This window comes from Helobdella robusta (genome assembly GCF_000326865.2).
Source record: "Helobdella robusta unplaced genomic scaffold HELROscaffold_20, whole genome shotgun sequence".
NCBI classification, from domain to species: Eukaryota; Metazoa; Annelida; class Clitellata; order Rhynchobdellida; family Glossiphoniidae; genus Helobdella; species Helobdella robusta.
In genome coordinates this window covers 2,769,817-2,795,869 of record NW_008704084.1, presented here as the reverse complement: position 1 = coordinate 2,795,869, position 26,053 = coordinate 2,769,817, and the positions used below count along the sequence as shown (strand labels likewise).

At 33.6% G+C, this 26,053-nt stretch overlaps 2 protein-coding genes across 2 annotated transcripts; one reads left to right on the top strand and one right to left on the bottom strand.

Annotated features, from left to right (window-relative positions):
• Window positions 1-2,346: 2,346 nt before the first annotated feature.
• Window positions 2,347-15,331, bottom strand: HELRODRAFT_171441 (hypothetical protein; the record flags this gene model as incomplete). The annotated part of the gene is made up of 25 exons (XM_009018157.1): window positions 2,347-2,556; window positions 2,614-2,694; window positions 2,947-3,102; window positions 3,169-3,507; window positions 3,857-4,063; window positions 4,184-4,420; window positions 5,580-5,732; window positions 6,456-6,651; window positions 7,722-7,807; window positions 8,282-8,413; window positions 8,572-8,673; window positions 8,805-8,927; window positions 9,237-9,296; window positions 9,358-9,442; window positions 9,515-9,724; window positions 9,854-9,987; window positions 11,405-11,475; window positions 11,795-11,868; window positions 12,102-12,317; window positions 13,335-13,381; window positions 13,509-13,583; window positions 14,449-14,610; window positions 14,833-14,935; window positions 15,019-15,134; window positions 15,203-15,331. The coding sequence occupies 25 exons, from the start codon at window positions 15,329-15,331 to the stop codon at window positions 2,347-2,349; spliced, it is 3,504 nt and encodes a 1,167-aa protein (XP_009016405.1).
• Window positions 15,332-20,951: 5,620 nt separating this feature from the next.
• Window positions 20,952-25,784, top strand: HELRODRAFT_191380 (hypothetical protein; the record flags this gene model as incomplete). Its single annotated transcript, XM_009018156.1, has 3 exons — window positions 20,952-21,036; window positions 21,140-21,863; window positions 24,902-25,784. The coding sequence occupies 3 exons, from the start codon at window positions 20,952-20,954 to the stop codon at window positions 25,002-25,004; spliced, it is 912 nt and encodes a 303-aa protein (XP_009016404.1). The 3' UTR covers window positions 25,005-25,784.
• Between the last annotated feature and the right edge of the window lie 269 nt (window positions 25,785-26,053).

The window sequence follows — 26,053 nt, the reverse complement described above, 5'->3', positions numbered from 1 at the left end:
TCAGTAACTATTTGATTTTCTAACAGCTTCTCTGTGACATTGATGAAGTATTCATTGAAAAGAATACTTATTTCCTCTGGGTCTTCGATGATTTTGTCGTCAACTTTTAGCTTATTAATTTCAAGATTGTTTTGTTTTCTATTCATTATACCGTTTATTATTTTCCATTTTTGTTTGGAGCAACTCTTTGCCTCTTCAAATTTTTGTTGAAAATAATTTTTTTCTGCCTTTCTCTTTACTGATGTAAAGTAATTTCTAAACTTTTTATATTTTTCAACATTAGCGGAGTTTGGTGCAGCGACTGCTATTTTATACAGTCGATTCTGTTTTTTTGATAATTTTATTATTTCATCAGATACCCATGCTTTTTTATATTTTTGTTTCTGCCACTGCAGAGGTGCGTATGTGTCAAGAGTTTTATTGAGTATATTGTAGAAATTCAGGCATGCTGTATCTATATTATTCTCGTTTTTAACTGAATGCCAATTTTGAAGTGAGAGGGCTTTTTTTATAAAGAAAATGGATGTTTTATTAATTTTTCTAGATAAAATTTGGTCATCAAAGATAGCAGTTTTAAAATTTTCTAGTATTGCATAAACTGGAAAATGGTCAGAAAAGTCTGATACTATGACTCCACTTTCGCAATGTTGATACAGGTTCGTAAATATGTTGTCGATTAATGAATTGGCGTTACAAGTTACTCTTGTTGGTAAATTAATTAAAGGCGAGAAACAAAATGAAAATAGTAGATTTTGAAAGTCTTTAGAATCATTTGAATCATTGTCCAATAAATTAACATTAAAGTCGCCCACTATAACAGTTTTGTCGGCGGATTTGATAGCGTGTAAAATCAAATTGATTTTATTTAAAAAAGGCTCAAATTTATAATTGGGTGGGCGGTATATCGCGATAACTTTTAGCACACCCCTAGGTGAAGCATGCCCCGATTCAATGTCCACACAGAGAACGTCGACATTTTCATCATCAAATGCACTGTTATCATTTACAACATATTTGATGTCATGCTTTATGAACACACCAACACCTCCGCCTCGTTTGCTTTTTCTATTTTTATATACAAAATTGTAATTATTTAACTTAATTAAATCAACTGTTTCATTGTTCAACCACGTTTCTGATATTACTATAATTTTGAAAAAGTCGTCGAATTGTTTTAAGAAGATTTCTAGATTTAATAATTTATGAAACAAACTTCGAGCATTCAGATGAATGATTGGTAGGTGATTGTTTTTCATTTTATTCTTCAATTTTATTATGTTAGATAATTCTTTTACAGTGTAATATTTTGATTCTTCGAGATTCTCTTCTATGAAGTTTTTATTCATTGCTATTTTTAGTTGAAACAACATTTCAAACAACAATATATATATATATATATATATATATATATATATATATATATATATATATATATATATATATATTATATCCATGGGCTGGAAGGAGACAATAATTGATGCAATATTTGATAAAATCTTCTAAATTTTGAGCTTTTGAAAGTTTACGATTGAGCTTTTCAATATTTCTAACAGTAATTTTGTCACGCCAATATATGTGTGGCTGAGAGTGCATCCGTCAAGAGGGCATTTAAACTCATATATTAGGTGATTTCTTTCCAGGGCTGAATTTTGGGGAGGCGTGCAATTGTACTTTATTATCAAGTTTGGCGTTTTTGCATTTTGATAATAAATTCTCAGGCTACTCTATCGTCTGTATTATTAAACTTCACATTTTTGAAAATAATTTTCTTTTGAAAAAATTCGTATGTTTTAAATGCAGATGACGTGTAGTTTCTGTAGTAGAATATAATTTTCTAACAGGCCTAGTATCTCACGGTATTGACACTCAAGATTGTGAACCCATCAGACAAGTTCCATGACGCCTTCCACTGTCAAAGCAGGTGGAAGCCGATGAGATGATTTCCACGATGCAAAAGTAAGGCGTGATCGAACCATCGACAAGTCCCTTGACATCTCCAGTCGTCCTAGTCAAGAAGAAGGATGGTAGTAATCGCTTTTGCGTAGACCACAAAAATTCATAAATTAACTAACACACGATACCGCTCGTGTAATCACATTTGAAGTTCTAGTCTCTATAATTTAAACAAGGGAAAAAACAAATTTGTTTAGATTTAAAATAAGCCACTAATCTACAAACAATACCCGCGGACAGCATATAAAATGGAGTTAACGGGCCACGGTTGGCTCATCTCTGATTTACGGACAAACATCTCGGTAAAGCAAGAATTTAATTTAATTGAATAATTATCATTAAGTGTAAATAAAAAAAATTAATCAATGTTAAAATAATGAAACTAAATCCATTTTAAAATACTTTTTCTAGAGGCATGTTAAAACCGACAACATGCTTTTTATTTCCTGTAAAATTTCCAAGTTGTCTGAAATGATTAAGTAAAGTGTCATAAGCTCCTCCCACAACGAGGACGTCAAGTTTCTTTTTGTAATTTCTAGAAATTTGAAACACTATCCCGGAGTAAATGTTCAAATTGTTGCACAACTTAAGTGACACAATTATCTAAAAAAATATGCTTTAATGATTCATTCAAATTTTTCATTTCTATTCCGAAAATACCTTGAATTTGAAATTACATGACTCCAAGAGTGTTATTAATTTGGTCAGATAATTCAATGCACCTTTTACGAGACGAGCTTCCTGCAAATGTTGATGGCAATACGTAAAATAATCAAATTAAAAAAAATACTAATTGTTTATCTGCGTAACCACTCCAGCCATGCATGGCACACAAATGAAAAGATGTGTTAAAGTCAAACAACTTTCAGTTTTAGTGCTAGAATCAAAATGTGAAAGACAAGATTTTTCTAGATTTTAAGGGGGTGTTTTGAGCCTCAATAGAAATTTAAAAATACATTTTGGTAACAAAAAACACATATTTAATTTTCTTACATCTGTTTTAACTTTCGTAATGCATTTGAGAAAACTTGACATTTCATTTATTGTGCCCTCACGATCGATAAAAGAAAGAAAGTTGTTGACGACATCTTCTTTCAGTCCAATGTTCAGCAGTCTGTTGACGACGTTTGTCTTCTGCTGTTCCATGTTCTTAATTTTATAACATTATTAAGTTAAGTAATTCAACTCTCATACTTAACACACAAAGTGCCAAACCTTATATTCATAAAGAATGAGAAATATTGATTGATGAACTTCTTTATCGATGTTACAGTACGACATTATCGCAGAAATTATACTATAATGATTAATTTTCAACTTAAAATCTTTATCACAAAGACTGGGAAAATTATGAAGAACATCTTGAGCGAGTAATAAGATCTCAGTATCTGTGTAAACGCTGTTAAACGATGATGATGTAACCATGTCAAATGAAACCTCCCACACTTCAAACGGATGAACTCCGGAATCCAAGTTTTCTCTGAAAACTTTGCTAATTGAATACCTTTTTAAAGTTTTGATATTTTGCTTCTCGACAAAACGGGCGAAAGAAATCTGAAACCAAATTAAAGTTATGTGACTATGATGGTAACGTTTAAATTATTAAATTATTCTTGTAGTAAATATTTCTCATTAAACATTCAAAAGTCATGAATGCTACTTCAAATGCTGGTAAGTGACACACGTTGCAAATTGACTACATGAACAATTAAACCCAAAAATTGTGGTACTGACAAGGAAAAAAGCTTGACAGCGAAATTTTGACAAATTTTCGTAAACTCCAATTTAACCATACTTTTTGAAAAAAATTTTGTATGTTAGTAAAACTGCATCGTAAATTAACAACAGAAAAAATTAGCATACAATATTACTTAAAGTGGAAAATAACTGGAATTGAACCAACTTTAGAATCAAATGGAAGTGTGACAAGTCCTCCAGATTTGTTCATAAGTTGCACAACAGGAGCTGACTCGGGATATAATTTATGGCCGGGCATGAGAAGTGGAACTTCAACATTCAATCCTCCGTACTTCGTAAAAATCTTCTTTAATGTTTTTATAGTAAGATCACGCAACCGATTTTGTTCAAGAACATTCAACTGATTTTTACCCTAAACGTGAAGAATTTGAATATATGTCCATTAATAAATAAATAGTAAATTTTAAGCCAAATTCAAAAGTTCAATTAAGTTATTCTCACAAAGATCGATTGTGATTTGCTAAAAAAATACCTTGCTGAAATGGTAATCATAGGCATATTCTGTTGCAGTTGACGTGCTTTGTGAGAAAATGGTTTGTATAAGATTTTTATGAGCATGGCTGTTCACATTTTTAATGGCTGAAACTATAGCTCTGTCAATGGCTTGCTCCTCACATGGAAGCACTGGAAAGTGTTCACTGGATAGAAGGTCTCTGGCAGTGGGCCGATTCTTGGCGTTGTGATCCAACAACCATTTAATAATTCTTATCTGTAAGGATGAACGTCATTAAGCACATAGAAAAAACTAAATTGTTACTTACAGTTATTGAGAATGTTAGAATCGAATTTAATATAAAAACAATGACCAGAAAGAGAAGATGGAATTGAGTTGAAAAATAAAAATAGATCCATATCTAAAAACAAGCAAATTATTCTACTTAATTATAAAACTGTCAGTCTTTCAAGAAAAGATCACGAAAGAACGTTAGAGCCATGTCTAAGATACAGGTAAAAGCGGACTGACCTCTCAACAACTTCATGCTGCGTCCAAAGAGTAGCGTGAAACGCAAATAGTTGGAAGAAAACGAAAAATGTTTTGTCAAAACACTTTCCACTCTGATCGTTGACGGAGTAACAGTAAGGTGTCTGAAGCTAAGTAGATCAATATCAGGCAAATCATCAGAGAGCCACAGGATGTCTGCAAGTTTTGCAGACATCCTGTGGCTTACAAGTAGCGGTTCATGAAATTGGAGCTTGTTCATAAAACAGAATGTTTGTCCGGGCGAAACTTAAGTTAAAATAGAAGATTTAAAATAAATTAAAACTAGATGGAAGGACCGCTGAGGTTTTCAAATGATGCTTTTAGGAGATTTTGAGGAAAAATCAAGATGCAGAAGATAAAAAAGACTCTAAAACTATTTCGAGGAAAAAAGCTGAGACGAGAGTGATTATAATGATGAATTCCTGTTTCCAAGCTTTTCTATTTAATAGTTTTATAGTTTTCTATTTTACAATTCCCAATCTATACTTCATAATGATAAGTAAACTTTAGAGACAGGAGTAACAATGGCAAAAATGATGTAACGTGTAAGGAGTTGATAAGTTAGTATAATTTTGGGTTGTGTAGTCCTTGGCAAACAAACAAAAGAAAAAAGACAGACTTTACGATGAAATAGATGAAATGACAGCTTGGACAACAAAAATAAATTAATGGGTCCAAAAGATAGGAACGGACACGTGTGAAGAAAAAAATGAATAACAGGAAGGATTATAAAATGGATCCTTTTCAATACCTCTACGTTGCCAAAACATTGAAATCTGAAAGGCTAAACTGAGTATTTGCATCAGAAAATTAGGTACACAGTATGAAATGGTGAGGTTAATGTTTTTAAACATTACCAAGTTAATGATGACAAATGAGAAGTAACCTGTGACGTTTGCATGATTGAGTCAACATCCAGCGGCAAAGTGATTGATGATTGTCGAAGCTGTGATAATACTTTCGATCGTTCCATACTTGTTTGCAACGGTTTGTAGCTCATTTCAAAAAAAATTATTCCCAAACTATAAAGGTCAACCTTCTGTGGATAAAAAAATTGTTGAATGCAAATTTAAATGATATTAATCAAATTGTATACAATTTTGTACTGAGATATGCTTTAAAATATGTTTATTAAAATTAAAATTTCAAGAATTAAGATTTGTTTTAAAAATATTAAAACGTATTCAACGATAAAATGTTCATTATCATTTCATTTGGCTTCTTTTAATCATTATTTATATTGGCTTTTACTACGGTAATAGGAAGGACACTTGCTAAACTTTCAACTTTTCTTTTGACCTTTTGCTGCTTGTTGCATTAACATTTATGTAGTCAGCATTCATTACTTTTAGAAAAGCAAGACTTTTATATCTTAACGCATGAAATAATTATACCAAACAAAAGAAGATTCTAACAATAAACTATAAAAAGATGACCAAAAAAATTACTATTTAATGCAAATATCGATTGCTTATACAATCTTCTATTTTTTCTACTGTTCTTGATTCCTCATAAATACATATTCAAGCGCTCACAAAATACCTCACGCTTTACGTGGCTCTGTAATCATTTTTGTCTTTCCTTCTTGTCTTAGAATAGGGCAGGAACTTATGGCGATGCTGCTTAAAACACTCCTCAAAACATCCTGACAAGCACCTGTGGATTTCATTTAACTTTAATTCCAAAATCTTATCCTCCTCTTTCTTCCCTCTCTTTTGTTCCTTATTATATAGCTCTGACATACGCAGAACCACTTAAATACCATCCCTGTATTTAAAACTTCGTAATATCCACCCCAAACGACGTATATGCACATTATGTAAGCACAAGCAAGCACCGCATCATACGCGCATGGTGTGTTTGAGTTTCGGACCGACAGTATTCGAACCAGGCCATCGAGACATTGCCCTTCAACCGATTGAGCAAACTCACCGACCAAATGCTTTGCGGAGCATATCCTGTTATTACATTTAACAACCGTGGATTCTGCATGTTAACGTGTGTTTGTAAACGCCCTTTAAAAAATCTCAGAGGCGCTAGCGATTATTGCAGTTCATTGCGTAGCACTTTACTAAGGCAATGCAATGAATGGAGAAAAAAACATTAACACGGGTAAGCTTGAACAAAAAGGCGGTGTTTTAATCTTCTACGACATTGAATAACAGACAACGCAGGCTCACAAACGCCCCTAGGCAAACCATTCCAGACAGTAGGACCTATTACAGAAAAATTCCTTTGACCAAAAGCCAAGTTTGTGTCAGTTACAAACAGTAAACCTGGATTGTCAGAGCGCAATGTTTGACTCAGAAGTGGCTTTGTTCTGGGAATGACTCTGTCAGTTAAATATTTAGGGGCGACTCCCTTAATAACCGTTAAGCATATCTTGAAAATAACTACTTGATAAACCGGAAGCCAGTGAAGAGCAAAAAAAATTGGCTTAACGAGGTTGTATTTAAGGCCACCTAAAACCAACCTTGTAGCCCAATTTTGAACCGACTGCAGTCTAGCCATATTTACACCAGACGGGCCGTAATATAGACTAAAAAGGAATGAACAAGACATTGAAGAATGTGCTTGTTTAAAGATCGTTTGATGAGCCGAAGCCTACGCAATTGTCCAGAGCATTGTTTTGAAACTGCCTTAATATCAACGTTAAAAAACATGTTATTATCAAAAACAAACCACAGGTTGCGGCAGATGTGCAAAATTTTATGTCAGAATCACCAGGTCTGATAGACTCAATGTTAATTTTTTCCAACTACTGCCTAGTGCCAACCGGTAAAAACTGAGTTTTTGATTGATTCGATTTAAGCCTACTTGCCATTATCCACTAATTAATTTCCGAGAGACATGATCTGCGTCTACAGACCAGATCATCAAATCGACAAAAGGGGGCACTAGCAGTTATCTGAATATCATCAGCAAAACCGTGATGTTTGAAATTGCTTGCCTTATTTCTGAAAGGCTCACAAGCCCTGTCAACGTCGTGATGTCCCTGAGAGATTCGCTTGATGTCGACCTGAGTGACCTGATGCTTCTCACTCCTGCCGTGTAGATCTCCCGATACTCGAATATTTCGGGAAATCTCATAAAATTTATTTGTGCATAATCACGCTAGGTTTAGGATTTCATAAAACTAGATTGTCAGGTAAAGATCCTACCATTACTCCAACTCACCCTTCCCACTTTTGGAGAGGCTTGGACTGGCGTGTATGAAAGAAAAAATTAATCTTTCATTCTGGGTGGCATGCTTCTATTTTCTAACAACAGCATTCATACATGGCGGGCAAAAAATAGTCATAGATAAAATTCCACAATACAAGCAGAAATGGAAAGATGTTATGAAGACGTCATTGGACAGATACGCAGGAAGAACGCAGACCTGATATTAACAACCTATGTAGTAACAGGGCTGTCTCAAAACTAAAAATAAACTTCATTACCCTATCGCTCACCAGGATCGTCTAATTTTTTTAATGTTTTAGTAATAATTATCCGCAACGTAAAAAACGCTAAAAAACAAGCTACATAAAAGTTTTACATTAACAACTTCAACAATAACATTTGATAAAATATTGAAAAAGATACTTGATTGTAAGTTTGTTTCTTTTTATGATCCAGTATTTCGGGGCTGACATAAAGAGCAGTGCCAATGTTGCTTGTTAATGAATTATCACAATCAATACGACTTGCTTTGCCAGACGTTGGCTGAAGATGACCCTTCAAAATATTAAATGACGCATAATATAGAATACAACTAAGAATAAAAAAATCGTATCAATCTAAAGACAATTTAAAACTTTGGGTAAACTAAGACAGATTTGGACAAACTAAATTGACAAAAAACAGATATAATGGAGGTAAACTTATATTCCCACTTCATCAGAGGCTACTGTGGCCAGTCCGAAATCTCCAATCTTCACATGACAGTTGGAATCCAAAAATATATTGACTGGCTTCAAATCTCGATGTATTATACCCTTAGATAAACATATTATGGCAAATACAAAGCTTATACAAAAAAAATATTACATTCAAATTATGCCGCCCAATTATGCATATAAACAAATAAGCTTTAATTGTTTGCAGTGATAAGCCAAATGAAAGCAACCTGATCATGAATATGAATGAGTCCTTCGATTATCTCTCTAAACAATTTCCAGACCATGCTCAAGTCTTTATAAAGACCACCGTCAATGACATCTTTCAATGTATTTTTCTCACAAAATTCCATCTGAAAAAAAAGCGGTAATTTATCGTAACAATATTTGTAATGTCTTTTTTATAAAAAAAATCAGAGCAATTTAAATAAAAAAAAACTATGTTTTTGGGTATATTAGTCATTTTATGTTGTTAGGTTTTCTGTGGCTGGGTTGTTTGACACGTTTGATAATATGCAGTTTTTGGATTGGGACAAATGGGTATCTTGTTTGCTTATAAAGATTGATTTCTCGAGTGTGAATGTCACAATAAATTGTTACAATAAATTTTTGCAGAATAAAACGCAAAAACGAACAAAAAAAATAAATTACTATTTCTGAACCTGGATGTAAAGAAACTGCAGCTTCAAAGTTCTTGATCGTCTGCGTTTGTTGTCAGGAATCTAATTTTTATGTTGAATTAAAAATTTATTATAAAATTTAATATAAATTCGAAGTACAAACAGGGGAGTCATCGGGCTGAGAACTCGTTTCGTCATCGTTGTTTTCACTTCCTATAAACAGTACCGACTCACTGTCATCTTCGTGACTGAAGAATCATGTTAGTGTAATTTATAATTAATTTGATCAAGAACCGATATTTAAACGAATTATGACTTACGTATTCAATTGTGGGGCGTTATTATTTTGGTTTTCGATACTAGTTTCGTTTTCGGCATTATCTTCGTCGGAAGAATCTTCATCGTCATCTTCTTCGTCTTCAAACGTTTCTGAAAAGACGCCCCAGTCCGGTATTTTTTCGTTCTGACTAGTTTGCTTTGTTTCGCAGTTAACATCCTTAAATGAAGTTTCCATCCACGAGTTATAATACCTTTGAAACCAAGGTTTAAAAGATATCTATTTAAATGATGACGAATATTTGAAAATTCAACACTTCAAAATTTACGTAAAAAATGAATGTTGAAAACAAATTTTTAATAAGATTGTTCATCACGATCACCTTACAACATTTTCATGATTCAGCCTCGAAAGTAATTTAATCTCCCTGATGATTTTTCTCGTTACATTCATGTTGTGCGAGGTCAGTGGTATCCGCTTGATGGCGTAGAAACGTCCATCCAACCTGTTTTGTACCTGTGGTTCAAGCGAATCAAGTTCCAACAAATGACGGCGAAAACTATAAAAAAATAGTGGAAGTTTATCATTCAAAAACATTTTTTCAATTTAATTAGTTTCGCCAAACCTGGCTACAAGTCCGTTGCCTTAAGCAACAGATTTTGTATCAATTTTAATCACACCGATCAACAATTAAAACAAATTTAAAACCTATTATTTTTCTAAAGATCTTTTTTTTTCTATTATTTTTCAACTCACTAACCAACTTTTTGATAACCGTTATCTTGGCTATGTTTAAAACCAGTCAGCTCCCCACTTTTGAAAAAGCAAAACTCATTCTTTCTCATTAGAAATCAATATTTAAGCTTATTTAATGCAAAAAATCATAATCTATTTGAAAAGATGTCACAACTCCTAATATTTCCCATCTTAAGTAGTCAGTTGTCAGAATAAGATAATGTTTCAAACGTTTGAGTTGCCGCTAACTGATAATCTTTGAAGCTGATATGAGATCTAATTACGGTGAAATCTTATACCTCCATTCATTAGAATATTTATTTTCATTTTAAAACTAGAAGTCCATGAGTCTTATAAAACGAAAACAAATTTTAAACTGAAAAAAAAACAAAAATCTCATAAATTTTTAAACCACATAAAACAAACCCAATCATATGCCTTCACCCACACAATTCCTATTAAGTATCGCCATTTATTTCAAATCCACTGTCAGTACATGTCGATGAATTCATCAAATGAAAAAAATTAGACTCATCAGACCTTTCTTACCTATTGAACTAGCTGGCAATTTGACCCAATATCTATCCAAAATATCGTCCCGACAGGATTAATACATTTCATAAATGTTTGGCATATTGCAACAAGTTAGTGTATACCACTTCACGACGGGGCGATGGCGTAATTGTTAAATGAGCCTGGCCCTGCTAGCCTTGCTGTAACCAGTGACCAGGTTCAAACGCAGAGATACCCAACAACCTATTCATTATGTGCAAAGTATGATGCGTGTGTGAGTGAGCGTACCGCTGATACTTTTGAGGCAAGTGTGAATAATGTCATTTAAACCTTTTCAATATCAAAGAGTCCTCAATGAAACACTTAATACTGTGCTCAACACGAATACATCAACACACACATCCCCGTCCTTATCAGGCTTCATTATGTTATTTTTTTCAAATTATATTCAAAATTCTAAACTTTTTTGAAATTGCCTTCAAATGCCTTCAAATATTCATACCATTCAAGCACATCATACAGCATTAAACACTTTTCATGCGCCTCTCAATATATTTTCAGCTAAGAGGAAGTTTTGTTTACAACATACTTCTCATCATGTGTTAGAAGAAAAATTACTATCCACAATTCAGAAAAAGTAAATAAGTTGTACTAAAGTTACGTTACAAGATATTCAAATAATTACTTTTATGACATTACCGAATCCTCCGCGTCCAACATTTTCTAACGTTTCAAAGTCGTCCTGTAAGCGTGAGCCTTATTTAAAATGGTGTATGTTAACATTTCATTAAAAAATTGAAACTAACTCAGAACTTCATTATAATTTTTTACTCACTCGTTTTAATGAATATATTTTTATATTCATTCACAATTTTAAATAAATTAAAAAATTTTCTACTAATTAAGTAGTGAAATCAGTTCAAACATAAAATTTTGACGACAATTAACTATTCATCTTTGTATCACAAACATTCATTTAGTTGAATACAAATTAGTAGTAAACAGGTAACTGAGCGGTACAAAAATCAAATTTAAACGGATGAATATTGTGATGAGCAGCAAAAATGAAGACAACCTGTAGTTTGATCGAACAAATGCACGGGGACATCGTTTAAGATTTCGTTGCACTTACTGTTTTCACTCAGAGACCTGTTGAGAGCAAGTTTATGACAATCAGTCCAAAGAGGTTTAAAAAGAGAGAGTCCAATGTTCAATAAGCTTTATAGAGCTGTTTGAATGAATACTATAAAAGATTAAGAATATAAAATAGGAACGAATGAGTTAAATGTTGAGAAGTGATGAGCTAAGAAAAAAGACCAGGATTGAAATATAGCTGGCTGTTGGTTGGTTTGACTTAGATTAAGACAGTGCCTGCTTCCAACCGTCGGGGTCGAATGATAATTTGCATAAGACCGTCGGGAAGATGATTACAATGTGTAATTGTACAAGTTGCTAAATTGTTTTCATAAAGATAGTGTACTTTAGTTCTAAATTTGTCCAAAGAAACTGGTTCATCTACGAAATTAAATTTGGCTATAATGGCATTCAGCATGCCGCACTTGCCAAAAGTCCATTCGCAGTCAATTTCGAAGATGTTCCTGAAACACAATGGAGAGAGTTTAACGATGCAATCTTCAGTTTCAATTACATAATTGTGAGTCAAATTTAGATGGGTTTGGAGATGACAGCGAAAGTATACTGGTTTGAAATGTTAAAATATAGATTATATAGTAAAAGTGAAAATAGTGAATAGGTTTGAAGTTTGGTATTAATCCTTTGTAAGCTCTCCTCTACGTTGAACTCAGAAGCTAGCGAGTGAAATATTAATGTTTTTTCTATACCTATCTCTTTCCTCCATTACATTCACCACACCATCAGGCGACTCATTCCAAACTTCTGCTGCAGCAACAAAAAGATGTTGATAAAATTCTGTTCTGATTTTTAGTAGCATAGCCTCTGCTCACCAGCAATTAAGAAATTAGACGCAATCAGTTGTTGTAAGTAGTAAGAAAGAGTAGACGTTCGAGTTTGCATGTGGTAGTTACAGTATATATAATTTGAAAGGGGTAGTAAAAGTAAATGAATTTGATAGTATTGAAAATATATGGAAAAAACCAGAATCTCCCATCAGTTAATTTACTTAAATTCATTTTTTACAGCAAACTCGAAAACCCACATAATGCTTTACTTACAGAAACCAAATTACACGCAGTCCAATAAATATATTCTCATTAAAGGTTCACAATCAATCATTCTAAAGTACTAACTGAAACTGAATGGGAAATATTTGCAAGTTGTAAACATGTTAGGAAGAAAACGAAATATTTTGACAAGGTAACGATCAGTTATTATTAACAGGTAACGAATAATCAAGTTGAACCCATTAATAAACACTGAATAACTTACTCTAAACAAATTAATAACCGGCTATAAACATTTTTAATTAATTATGTTTTAGTGAGATTAAGAATTGATTTTTTTTTCAAAATTTCGATATTAAACAGTCTGTATTATAAACAAACAACTTCAATTGACTTGCTAAAATTCTAACGCGAATGTTAGTAACACAATCAAACGTATTGTCAACAATTTTTGAAAAATGACAGAATATAAACCTTGCTCTTGACTTATCAGCTGCTGCCTGATATTCAACTATTTCAACCTGGATTAAACACATTTGCATTTTATTACAGTGTAAGAAACAACTAATTGATTGATATATACTATAAAGTAACATAAATTATTATAACAAATTAAATGTTATTAATAATTAAACATCAATAAATAACCTGTCTTGATTTGCATTTTTTTTCTTTTTTAAAAGCATTAAGTTTTCTTTTTATTTCAAGCTTAATCTGTTCTGCCTAAAAAATGGTTTGTAATTATTATAATTATCACACAGCCAATACGCACAAGTTTGTAAGAATAGCTATGAAGTTTACTCTGTTTGCATGAAACGTTGCAGTTAATCAATTATAAAAGGATTATATGCATTAGGCACGACCGAACCTAAAAAATCAAGAGGTAAATGGAACATTTAATTCGAAATGAATTAACTAGCATCCATCCACAAATATCATGTTTGCATATTCCAATAAAATCGTATTCCAATCATAACTAACTAAAACAGCCAATAACATCTTTGCAACTTGAAACATCATCCAGTCAATACGTATATCTACAAAGATACTTTTGGAGTTTATCATTTAACTAAACCTGTAACCATCATAATTCATCTTTTCATAGATTAAAATATTTAATATCTGTTGTTTGAACCCTATTTCTGTTCACAAGACTTTACAATAGTCTTTCCATTCAAGTACCAAATGTTCTAATCATATATCTTGATTGAACGTATATGGTTCTAATAATTTCAGTTCTAATAATCTCAGTTGCATTCACGGCATATATTGCGGATCTTGTAATTTATACTGTACGCATCGGTAATTACCATAAACTCAGTAACAAATATGTTGTGATATTTATTTGCTTAGCAAATTTTCATTATATTATATATGCAGCAGCACTCAACCACGACGAGGCCCCAGTGCAATTAGTAATGCCGGAATGAGAGAAAAAATAGTAGAAATGAAATGTTTTAAATGTAGTTCACAAAAAATTTCAAATTTTGAAAAATGTCTTTTAAGGAGCTTGGCCGCTCCTATAATATAACGTCTAAACCATAAATAATCAACAAGAAATGCAGTTTAAATTTATTATATACTCTACCATGTGAACTTCATTGTGACATTTCTCTTGATCTTGGCGATTCTTCTCCTCTTCTTCCTTTTGCTTACTTTTCATCATTTCTTCATAACAAGATTCTTTAGGAGGTTTATTGTTTGCGTGCAAATAACTTCTAATGCAGTTGCACAGGTCATGTATCATTACCTGATCAACAAAATATTTATATTATTATATGAGGATAAAGAACTTAAGTTAAAACATCTTAAGCAAACATTTCATAAATTCACGAATAATATAAAATTGATCGTTTAGGCTTAATTCATGTGATCAAAAAAATTTTAAAATGAAAATGTTAATAAGGATGTGGATGAAGATATAGACTAATTGAAAAATGCATATTAAAACGAACAAAATATATGTCCACACCTCACCAACAAGACTGTCAGCTAAACTGGAAAGATCGTTATGAAGTTCCCTAACTTTAGAATCATCAAGGCCACAAGCATTTTTCAACTCCATGACTGGCTTTCTGGCATTTATTAAACGATTGATGAGAATTTACAAACAAAACAAAGGCAACTTGATTTGATAAGAATGAAACAATAAACCAACACGTTTGGATAGTTAGTGGAGCATTTAATATATAAATCAATGCCAACAAAACTTGTGCCTCGTGATTCGCCGTCAAGTGGAGAAAGGGATATTTGAAATTCCAAACCAACAAATGCCTACAAATAATTAAAAATCAAAAACTTGAAAACAATTGCAATGAAAGCAATTAGAAAAAAGTCCTTACATTCCATGCTGGTTTTTTTCTTAGGTCCACAATTTTGCAGTCCCAGTAGATGGCCTTCAGAGCTTCGTATTCATCAATTTGCTTCTCTTTACATTCTTCCAGAGATAATTTACACTTGAACGTTTGCATTTCTAAAATTTTTAAAATGTCAGTAGAGAATAGAAATAAAAAGCCTGTTAAAAATTAATTTAAAAAATTAACTATATGAAACAAAATTTTAAATTAAACTAAAAATTTAGTAATAAACTAATAAACAGCTCAAGCAGCTATGGGTAACTTTTATAAAAAAATGTTATTGATATGCGAATGGTGTGTGAAGAAGCAGTTACATCATCGTCTCCATTCATCAGGTGGCAGGGTTTTACGTCTGACCGGCAAAGTCATATGCGAATACGCGGGTAATATGAGAAAGTGCAACAACAGCCAATGACAGAGCTAAAGAAAATAAAATAGCAACAACCAATCACAGTCAACGGCATAAATACGGCTGGAACAATCTAAAATGGGGTATAATTGATCTAAGAATTGAGAGAAGTCGTTGTTGCACTGAAAAAGAAAAAATATTCATAAAAAAAAATTCATCATTTGATGTTGTTCGCAGTTGATTATAATTGGTCGGTCATAATTTAACATGACAGTAGCTCGTGGTACTTTGTTGTCAAGCAACAAACTTTCTACATTCAACAGTGTTATCAACCAACCGTTTCCTACAAACAAATGTGTTGTGTGCAACACGTACTCTGACAATGACAATTGAGAAATACACCCAAACGCTTGATATTTAAATCTTCATTCATTTTATTCATTTTTTTGAATTAATAAAAAGTTCTGTTTAAAATTAAAAGTTTTTGGTTTGTCAAAATTTTTACAGATAAGAACCCTTACAATCAGGTGTATGGGGAAGTTTTTTGTCACATCATGCGGAAGGAAAGAATGGAAAATATAACAACTACTGGAAAAATTGCAGGGATAAGAGATTGCGGTCAACAACGAATAACATTCGTGAAGTCCTTGTGTCACTTGTTGAATATCACATTTCAACTACTGCAAAGTGTTAAAGATCGGGTTTTGTGGAGGTCGATGGTCGCTAATACTCTGAAAGGATAAGGCACAAGAAAGAAGGAAAGAAAGATAATGTTGAAAAAATCTTCCAAAAAATTTTGAACAAACATTTGTAAAAAGTGAATGAAAAAATTTGCTAATTACTTATTATTATGGACAAATTAAGGGTTAAGGATCAAGAATTCATTCAAGTTGGATATTATTTCAGATAAAGTAGAATTTAATCATGATTTGACTCCAAATCAGAGATTGGAATTAAAAAAATTGATTGATGAGGCAAAGATTAAAGAAGATTACGGTGATGGTTTTTTATTCTGGGTTCATGGTTCATTTGGAAAGTGGAAAGTTGTCAGGTTCACAAATTAGTTGATATTAAACTACTTAATTTTGATTTTGACAAAAACTTGGCATGGGTTTCGTAATGATATTTTATTATGTTGGCGCTGCCTTGTGGTTATTATTTTGTTGTTTATGTAAGACCTCATTTATTAATTTTTTTTAGGAATAATTTTTATTTCAAGCAAATTGATCTACCTGCGCTGACTACTTTAGAAGCTATAGCCCTTAAATAAAAGATTAATAAATTTTATGTTGTTTTATTAAGTCTTGTCCCTATATCCACTACAGTTCTTACATTTGAACTTGATGTTTTAAAAATAAAAATAATGAATGTTGTTTGCTCTAATATTATTGTTGCTGTGGTGATTTTCTCTCTCTCCTCTCTCTCTCTCTCTCTCTCTCTCTCTCTCTCTCTCTCTCTAATATTATTGTTGCTGTGGTGATTTTTTCTCTCTCTCTCTCTCTCTCTCTCTCTTTCTCTCTTTGCTTGACACTTAATTTTTTAATTTAGTTATTTAGTTTACGTGGTCAATAGAATTAATGAGCCAGCTCTTGAACTAGAATTAGATAGTAGTTGAATTTAGTTGTTACAACCAATAACTTTCCTGCTTATGATTATATATTTCCTTATGGTGTTTTTTTATGCCCTTGCTCAAGTTGAACAAGATGAGATCAAGCTACAGTGGAGAGTTACTTCAACCGTCTGTTAAATGAAACAAATCCCATCAATGTCAACTTTGACGCACCACCCATCGAAGGTCCGATTCCAGACATCACTGCAGAGGTGCTTACAGAAGCTCTGAAAGCTATGAAGGATGGAAGTACCTGGCACACGTCCCAAAGGCCGTCCAAAAAAGTCCTGGTCGCAAACAATCGAGCAAGACATGAAAGCTTTAAATTTAAATGAAATGGATACAATTGATCGTCTAATTTGGCGCAAAAAGTTGATGGCAAAGAAAACAACGTCCTACCTCGGGAAACTGGGTCTCTGGACGCTAAACGAAGATTGATTGATTGACTATGGCGTTTTTTTCCGATCACTCTTTGATTAAAGTTTGTTTGCCAGTTAAGCATTCATGTCTTGTTTTTTCTAGGAAAGTTGTTTGATTTTAGGAGCTTATGGATTTTGATCATTTAATTCATTAGTTCTTGAATCTCCTATTAGAAATCTATAACATAACATAAATTGAGAATATTAAATGTTCTCTTGCCCCCAAAAAAACACAACATAATTGAATAAAGTAAATAAATAGATAATTAAATAAATGAATAAATAAATGAATAAATAACGTAAAAAATGAAACTAGATGCTTACATACACATAGATCTATATCTATATCAAAAATCTACATCAATCTACATCAAAATATATTTCCAACACAAGTGGTGTAGCTTCCAATGATACTGAGATAGCAATTGCACCAAGTTGGTTTTTAAACTTGGGCTACTGATGAGTCCCATAAGGGAAGAAACACCTCTAACCTAGAATAAGTTAGTTGTTCATAGTAATGCATCTTTGGTTGTGGTGAAAGATGGTGAACTTTATGTACTAGTAATGGCCATCCATACTTGCGGGAGCAGGTCGGAAATTTTCACCATATATATATATTCTATAATTTTAATTAGTATAAAATAATAACTAATAATTTTTCTATATTATATTTTTAAAAATATTATGTCCTTATCACATAATATATGATAAGAACATAATATAATATATTTGGTAATAATATATATAATATAATATAATATAAATAATATAATATAATATATTTAGCATATGGTGGAGTAACAAAACAATGCTGGACAGAAGAATACTTTTGAGTCTACCGAGTAATTAAGATGTGAGATAAGTATTAACTAAAAATATAAATAAATCTAAAAGTGAACTTATATAAATAATCAAAACATGGATCCATTTATATATATATATATATATATATATATATATATATATATATATATATATATCTACTTTCACGGCTTTATGCGTAAATGTTTATACATGGTAGATATGAAAATATGCTTCTTTCTTCAACATTAGTACTTGGTAGATATGAGAATATACTTTTTTGTATCTTTCTTTAACATTAGTAGACATTAAAATATATTTTTAATGCCTTTCTGAACATTGTAAGCTGCGAAAATACACTTTCTCACAATACTAATAGGCATAACCATAAAACTTATCTTTTATGTATCTTTAATATTGGTTGTCATGAAAATATATTATGCACTCTTTTAACATTGGTAGGTATGAAACCACACATTGGTTGGCATAAAACCATACATTTAAGCATGGTTGGAAAGATACAACACTTTTATGTACTTAACACATTGGTAAGCATAAAACTATTTTTTTATGCAAGCAAGGTAGGCATGGAATTATCCTTTTATGTATGGTAGGTAGGTGTTAGAGAGTTAGTATACTTTAAATAAAAGCATTATTATACATGCATTCTAGGCATTAAAGTACACTAAACATGACTCTAAAAACTCTAACTGTTAACTTCTTATACCTACATGCATTAAAAGATACTAATACTTTTATATAAACAATAGACATGATAAAAGCGTACTTTAAACACCTTAGGCTATACTTTTATAAATGATAGCCATGAAATAGAACCATCCATATTTATGCACCTTGAATTTTAAACATTAGTAAACATGACTTGAAACTATCTCTATACTTATACACTTTAAACTTTAAAGCTTGAATATTGGTAGACATGAATAGAAACTATCTCGATAACTATTCTTTTATAATTTTATGTATAATTGAAATTTAAAAAAATTGAAATTTAAAAATTTAGAATTCGACATTTTAAATTTACATTTACTTTATTTTATTTGTATTAATCATGTTGATATTTATTTTTTATATTTTCATTATTCATCTCTCTAAGGCTCTCTAAGCCCAAAGGAACACAACTAAGTTTATTTATTTATATTATTATAATTATATATACTACTCTCCTCAACCCTTATGTTAAAAAATATCACATAATAATTAATTGCATGGTAGGCAGAAAAAAGTACATCCTTTTGTACCCAACTTTGTAATTTTTGAAGATTAAATAAAAATATTTATCAATTAACAATTAATATTTATAAAAATAACCTTTTATAACTATTTTTTCAACGACAGTACTACTAAAGTACTAAAAGTTATACATAATTAGTGTAATACTAAAATAATCGTATAAAACACATTTGCGAACACGTATAAAAAAAAATTCATAATTGACACGACCAAGATACGTCTGAAAAATCAGCTGAATTTTTAAAAGATTGCATAAAAAAAACCATCCTTAATTACACATAGCCAAGAAAGCCAAGACGTTTTTTCAAAACAAAAATACTTTATTCTTCTATCATGGTAGCAGAAGAGTTTATAAAGAGAAAACTACGTTAGGACAATACTAATATTATATATACCGTAGCCAGAAGACCAGAGTAAAGACCCTTTAAGTATTTGTGTCTGACATCAATTACTCATAACTAATGTTGGGCTACTCGGGCTCCTATAAGTACCGAACCTGAACCTTTGCGACTTCAAAGTACCGGTACTGTACTGTTTGAATTTTTAAAAGGATTTCTGTGCCCAGGTTTCAGTACTATCTTTGGAACGGAAACCGAAATATTGGGGTTCCAAAAAGGGTTTTTTCGCGACATTTTAAATTTTAATCTCATGTACAGAACCGGTTGAATTTTTGAGAGATTTCAAGTACCGGTAAAGTACAGTCATATAATTAGAATAAAACGGTTTGTTTAAAAACGGTTCTCAGGAACCGGAACCTACATCACTACTGAAAACATCTCTAATTTCTTATTTGCTTTTTTACTTGGTAGAATACACTACATATCTTGACTCAAAACGTTCTACAACTTTAACAATGAACTCCAATGTCGTTCAAGGTTCCGTTATTGGTCACTCTGCTTTCATCATCAAAGTGTAGGGATCAAACATTTATTTATTAACTATCTCATATATTAATTATTATTAAAAATTATTACAATTTTCAATGTTACCTAATTTATGTCTTTGCTTCTCTCTCGATTTTGTTTACATCCGTCAGATTCAAATTTATTTTAAAAGGTTCTTTTTCTTGGAATTGCTCTGGTTTGGTTTGTTTGAACGTTGATAATAACTCTGCTTTTAGAGCGTCGTAATTATTATCGTAATTCTGGTCCTGGTTATGACATTAAACTGACCCTCACTGCCTTGTGAGTGATGTTGGATCATCAAAGGCTAGGCCCACCGCTTATAACTGTGGTTGCGTAAGGAAGGGCGTCCTGCGTAAAAACTAGCCAAAAAATAATACTTATGATGACGGAAATAACAATGGCCCTCAGTATCCGGCAGAAGAGGGTGCGAAGAATCTCCGGAGACCCAGTCCATGGGGTTGTGGTGCAAAGCCCTGTGGATGGTCTGGCTACTGGCACCCCACTCTATAGTGTGGCGGTGCCAGTAGCCAGATGGAAGGACTACTTGTAGACCAAGGGGTTGGAGGTTTGGTACCTGAAATGTAGGCACGTTGACAGGAAGAAGTTTGGAAGTGGTGGAGGAGCTGCCGAGGAAAATGGTTGACGTGGCTGCATTACAGGAGATCAGATGGAAGAGTGAGGGTACAAGGTTTGTGGGGGCTAAAGGTGGAAGGTATAAATTGTGGTGGAAGGGGGATGATGGTACGGGAGGAGTTGGTGTGATGGTAAGAGAAGAGTTGGTGGAGAAGGTGTTGGAAGTGAGGCGGAGAAGCAATGGTGTAATTGTGGTGGTGATGGTGTTTGGAAAAGTAATAGTGAGGGTGATATCAGGATATGCTCCGCAACAAAGTAGGAAGGAAGAGGAGAAGGATAGGTTTTATGATGATGTTTCTGACGAGATTGGGCAAGCGGGGTTGGATGAGTTTGTGGTGTTGGGTAATTTGAATGGTCATGTGGGGGCGGATGCAGACGGATATGAAGGTGTACATGGGGGATGGAGATATGGTATACGGAATGAGGAAGGGCGCAGAGTGTTGGAGTTGGCGGATGCACATAGCATGGTGGTGGGAAATACCTGGTTTACAAGGGAACCAGCGCGATTGATTACATATAAGTCAGGGGAGCATAGGTCAATGATAGACTATATATTGGCAAGAGCCAAACATAGAAAGTATGTGAAGAATGTGAAGGCGATACCTGGTATGCTGCAGCATAGTATGATTGTGATGGATGTGACATCAAAAGAAATGGGGAGGAGGAAGAAGGATAAGTTTGTGGCAAAGAGAAAGACATGGAAGTTGCAGGATGCAAAGGTGAGGAAAGCATTTGAAGTGAAGGTGGCTGAAAATTGGGAGAGTGGTAAGGATGGAGATGTTTGGGAGAGATACAGGGACTGTGTGTTGGTTACGGCAGATAAAGTATGTGGATGGACGAAAGGAAAGTGTAGGCATGGTGAGAAGTGGTGGTGGGATGAAGATATAAGAAGGGTCTTGGAGGTCAAGAAGGAAAGGTTTAGGGTATGGAGAAGGGACATGACGGAGGAAGCGGAGTCTGAGTATAGGAAGGCTAAGAAGGCTGCAAAACAGGCAGTAGCAACTGCAATGACAAAAGCATCAGACAGGTTAATGAAGGAAATGGAATTTGATGTGAGTTTGAGGAAAATGTTCAAAGTAGCAAAGCAGTCAATGAGGGATAGGAAAGATGTTATATAGGGAATGGATGTGTTTGGGATGGATCTGGCAAGTTGTGCATAGATGAGGAGGAAAAAGCTCAGGTGTGGAAAGCTCATATGGAAAGGTTGATAAATGAAGAGAATGAGTGAGATGGAAATGTGGAATCCGCGGTCACACACGGACCTATAGAGAAGGTGACGATGGAGGAAGTAGAGAAAGCAGTTAGAGAAATGAAACTAGGTAAGGCGACAGGGGTTTCGGAAGTGGCGGCAGAACATATAAAAGCGAGTGGGGTGATAGGAATTGAAGTTATGATGAGAATTGCTAGCAGTATGTTTGATGATGAAGGTATACCTGAGGATTGGCGACACAGTGTGTTGGTGCCATTGTATAAGGGCAAAGGAGATGTGAGAGATTGTGGGTCATATAGGGGTGTGAAATTGCTAGAGCACGGAATGAAGGTAGTGGAGAGGGTGCTTGAGAGGAGGTTGAGAAATATGGTGACAGTTAATGAAATGCAGTGTGCGTTTATGCCTGGTAGGGGAACGGTGGATGCGTGTTCATGGTGAGAATGTTGCAGGAGAATTATAGAAAGAAGAAACGAAGATTGTACATGTGTTTTGTGGATCTAGAAAAGGCTTTTGATCGAGTACCGAGGAAGGTCATTAAATGGGCGCTGAGGTAGAAAGGAGTGAATGAGAGACTTGTTAAAGCTGTGATGCAGCTGTATGAAGGGGCAAAGACAAAGGTGAGGGTTGGAAGGAGGATGTCGGACGCTTTTAGTGTTAAGGTAGGAGTGCATCAAGGATCAGTGTTATCACCGTTTCTGTTTGCAATTGTGATGGATGTTGTGTGTGGAAACATAATGGAGGGGTTGTTATTTGAGATTTTGTATGCAGATGATTTAGTCTTGATGGCTGATAGCATGAAAGAATTGCAGTTAAAATTTGACAGATGGAAAAGTGTTATTGAAAAGATAGGGTTAAAAGTTAATATTGGTAAGACGAAGGTAATGGTGAGTGGGGAAGGTAGGGAGCGAGTGATAAGTAAAATAGACCCTTGTGGGGTATGTGACAGGAGAGTGAAGGCTAACTCGGTATTGTGTACAGGATGTCAGAAATGGGTGCATAAGAGATGTAGTGGTGTGAGGGGGGCACTGAAAAAGGTGGAAGGCACGTTCAAATGTAAGAAATGTGTTCATGGTGTGATTAATAGGACGGACGCAAGGACGGGTTTGAGTGGTGGTATTGAAAGAGTGGAAAGCTTTGTTTACTTAGGGGATAAGCTGAACGCGGATGGAGGATGTTTGAGCGCAGTTACGGCTAGAGTTCGTGTGGGATGGATGAAATTTAGGGAACTGGGTGGGGTATTTTGTGGAAAGAAATGGTCAGTGAAGATGAAAGGGAGGGTATATAAAGCATGTGTGAGAGCAGCGAACTTGGGTGTTGAGGAGAAAGGAGAAAAGTGTACTGCAGAGGGCTGAAAAAGCTATGCTGAGAATGATGTGTGGAGTTAAAGTGAAGGATAGGAGGAGTAGTACAGAGCTGATGTCAATGATGAGACTGAATGAGGACATTGTGACATTGATAAGGAGATCGAGATTGCGGTGGTATGGACATGTGTTGAAAAGGGATGAAAGGGTCGGGATTAGGCGAGCGTTGGAGTTCGAGGTTGAAGGAGTGGTAGGAAGGGGTCGTCCGCAATTGGGATGGAGAGAGCAGGTGGAGAAGGACAGGGTGAAAGCGGAGTTGCGTGATACTGAGGCGAGTGACAGATGTGGATGGTGTCGAGAGGTATTTCGGTTTCATCATAGGTAGCCAAACGGCAACCCCCGATCTCGGGAAAAATGTCGTCTAAACGTGTGTTGTTGTTGTTTAGAGCGTCGAAATTTGTTCCTCTTTGCACTTTAATGACAAATTTGAAACTATATCCAACGGCAGGGAAATTATTACGTGATAGAATCTTGTTGTTTTACACATCGCGTTTCTCAATTGAAATTGCATTTCGGAATTCTCGAACCAATGTGTTGACGCTGTTGTCTTGAAAAGAGGTAATATGGCGATCGGGTCATCATTTGGTTGGAACATTTTGTTTTTGTTTTGATCTTACTACGTGAATCTTCGTATTTCTTTTTACGTCGGATTTTCGTTCAAAATCACCAAACGGCAACCCCCGATCTCGGGAAAAATGTCGTCAAAACGTGTGTTGTTGTTGTTTAGAGCGTCGAAATTTGTTCCTCTTTGCACTTTTAATGACAAATTTGAAACTATATCCAACGGCAGGGAAATTATTACGTGATAGAATCTTGTTGTTTTACACATCGCGTTTCTCAATTGAAATTGCATTTCGGAATTCTCGAACCAATGTGTTGACGCTGTTGTCTTGAAAAGAGGTAATATGGCGATCGGGTCATCATTTGGTTGGAACATTTTGTTTTCGTTTTGATCTTACGAAGATCCACGTAGTGGATCTTCGTATTTCTTTTTACGTCGGATTTTCGTTCAAAATCACGTGGGATTTTCGTTCAGATCACGTCGGGTTTTTGTTCAGATCACGTCGGGTTGTTAGTACGAACTTATGCTACTAACAAGACACCTTGTTGTGAGTTAAAATAAATAAAACCAACACAATTCAGGCGTAATAAAATATTATCTTTATTCCCACGTGAATCTCGAACCGTTTCATTTTACAAGCTATCAGGAAAAAGGGAAGAAGTCGAGAGAGAAGCAAAGACATAAAAATTAACATAGATTAGGTAACATTGAAAATTGTAATAATCGTTAATAATAATTAATATATGAGATAGTTAATAAATAAATGTTTGATCCCTACAAAAGCATACATTATACAGCCAACACACCACTTGAACAAAATCATAAAATACGCAGACGACATATACATACCTCATAATTCCTTCATCAAATACCAACACCCCTCAATCTGAGTTGGAGTCACTTCTTACCTGGTCCAGGCAGAGCAATCATTAACTTAATTTAAATAAGTCATTCGAACTAATCATTCATAACATTCACAACAAAATTATTCCACCTATCCTTCAATCGTCCGCACAGGTCATCTTAAAAATTCTAGGCATTACTTTCACCTCTACACTCAATATTACCTTGTACACCAATCACACCAATGAAGGCCTACATACACTGCGCGCACTCTACGCAGAAAATATTCAATTGAAATTCAAAATAAGTAATTAAAATGCTCGCATTAATTTTATAACTAGCAATTTAATTAAGGACTATCAAATTTAAATGATAACAGTAGTAATTAATAGTAATATTAGGTGAACTCTCTTCAGTTACTATGTAGCAGATTGAATTAAATACAAGATATTTAATTTGGTGTAGTCTTTTGTAAAACGTACGTAATTGGTGTCGGTAATTTTACTGTAGTTTGAAAATCTGAAGACATAACAACCGGTGTTTCTACCCACTTTCAATGCATCTGACCAGCCGAAATTTTCAGTGTTTTGGGATAAGCTATCTAACCACTAATTAACAATTTAATTAATTAACTAAATTTAATTTAAATTTAATTCAATAACCAACTTCCAGATCTAGTCGCTGTAATAAAACTTTATAAAGAAAAGTGAAAGTTTGGCTATTTTTACAAAAACGTTCTGGGCATAAATTTCCAAATTCAGATGCAAACGAATAAAATTTCCCATGAACAATGAAAAATTTGATCGCCAATTTAATTGAAATAATGAAATAAATTAATAATTTCCTGAATAATTAAGTGTAGATAATAAAATGTAACAATAAATTTCAAC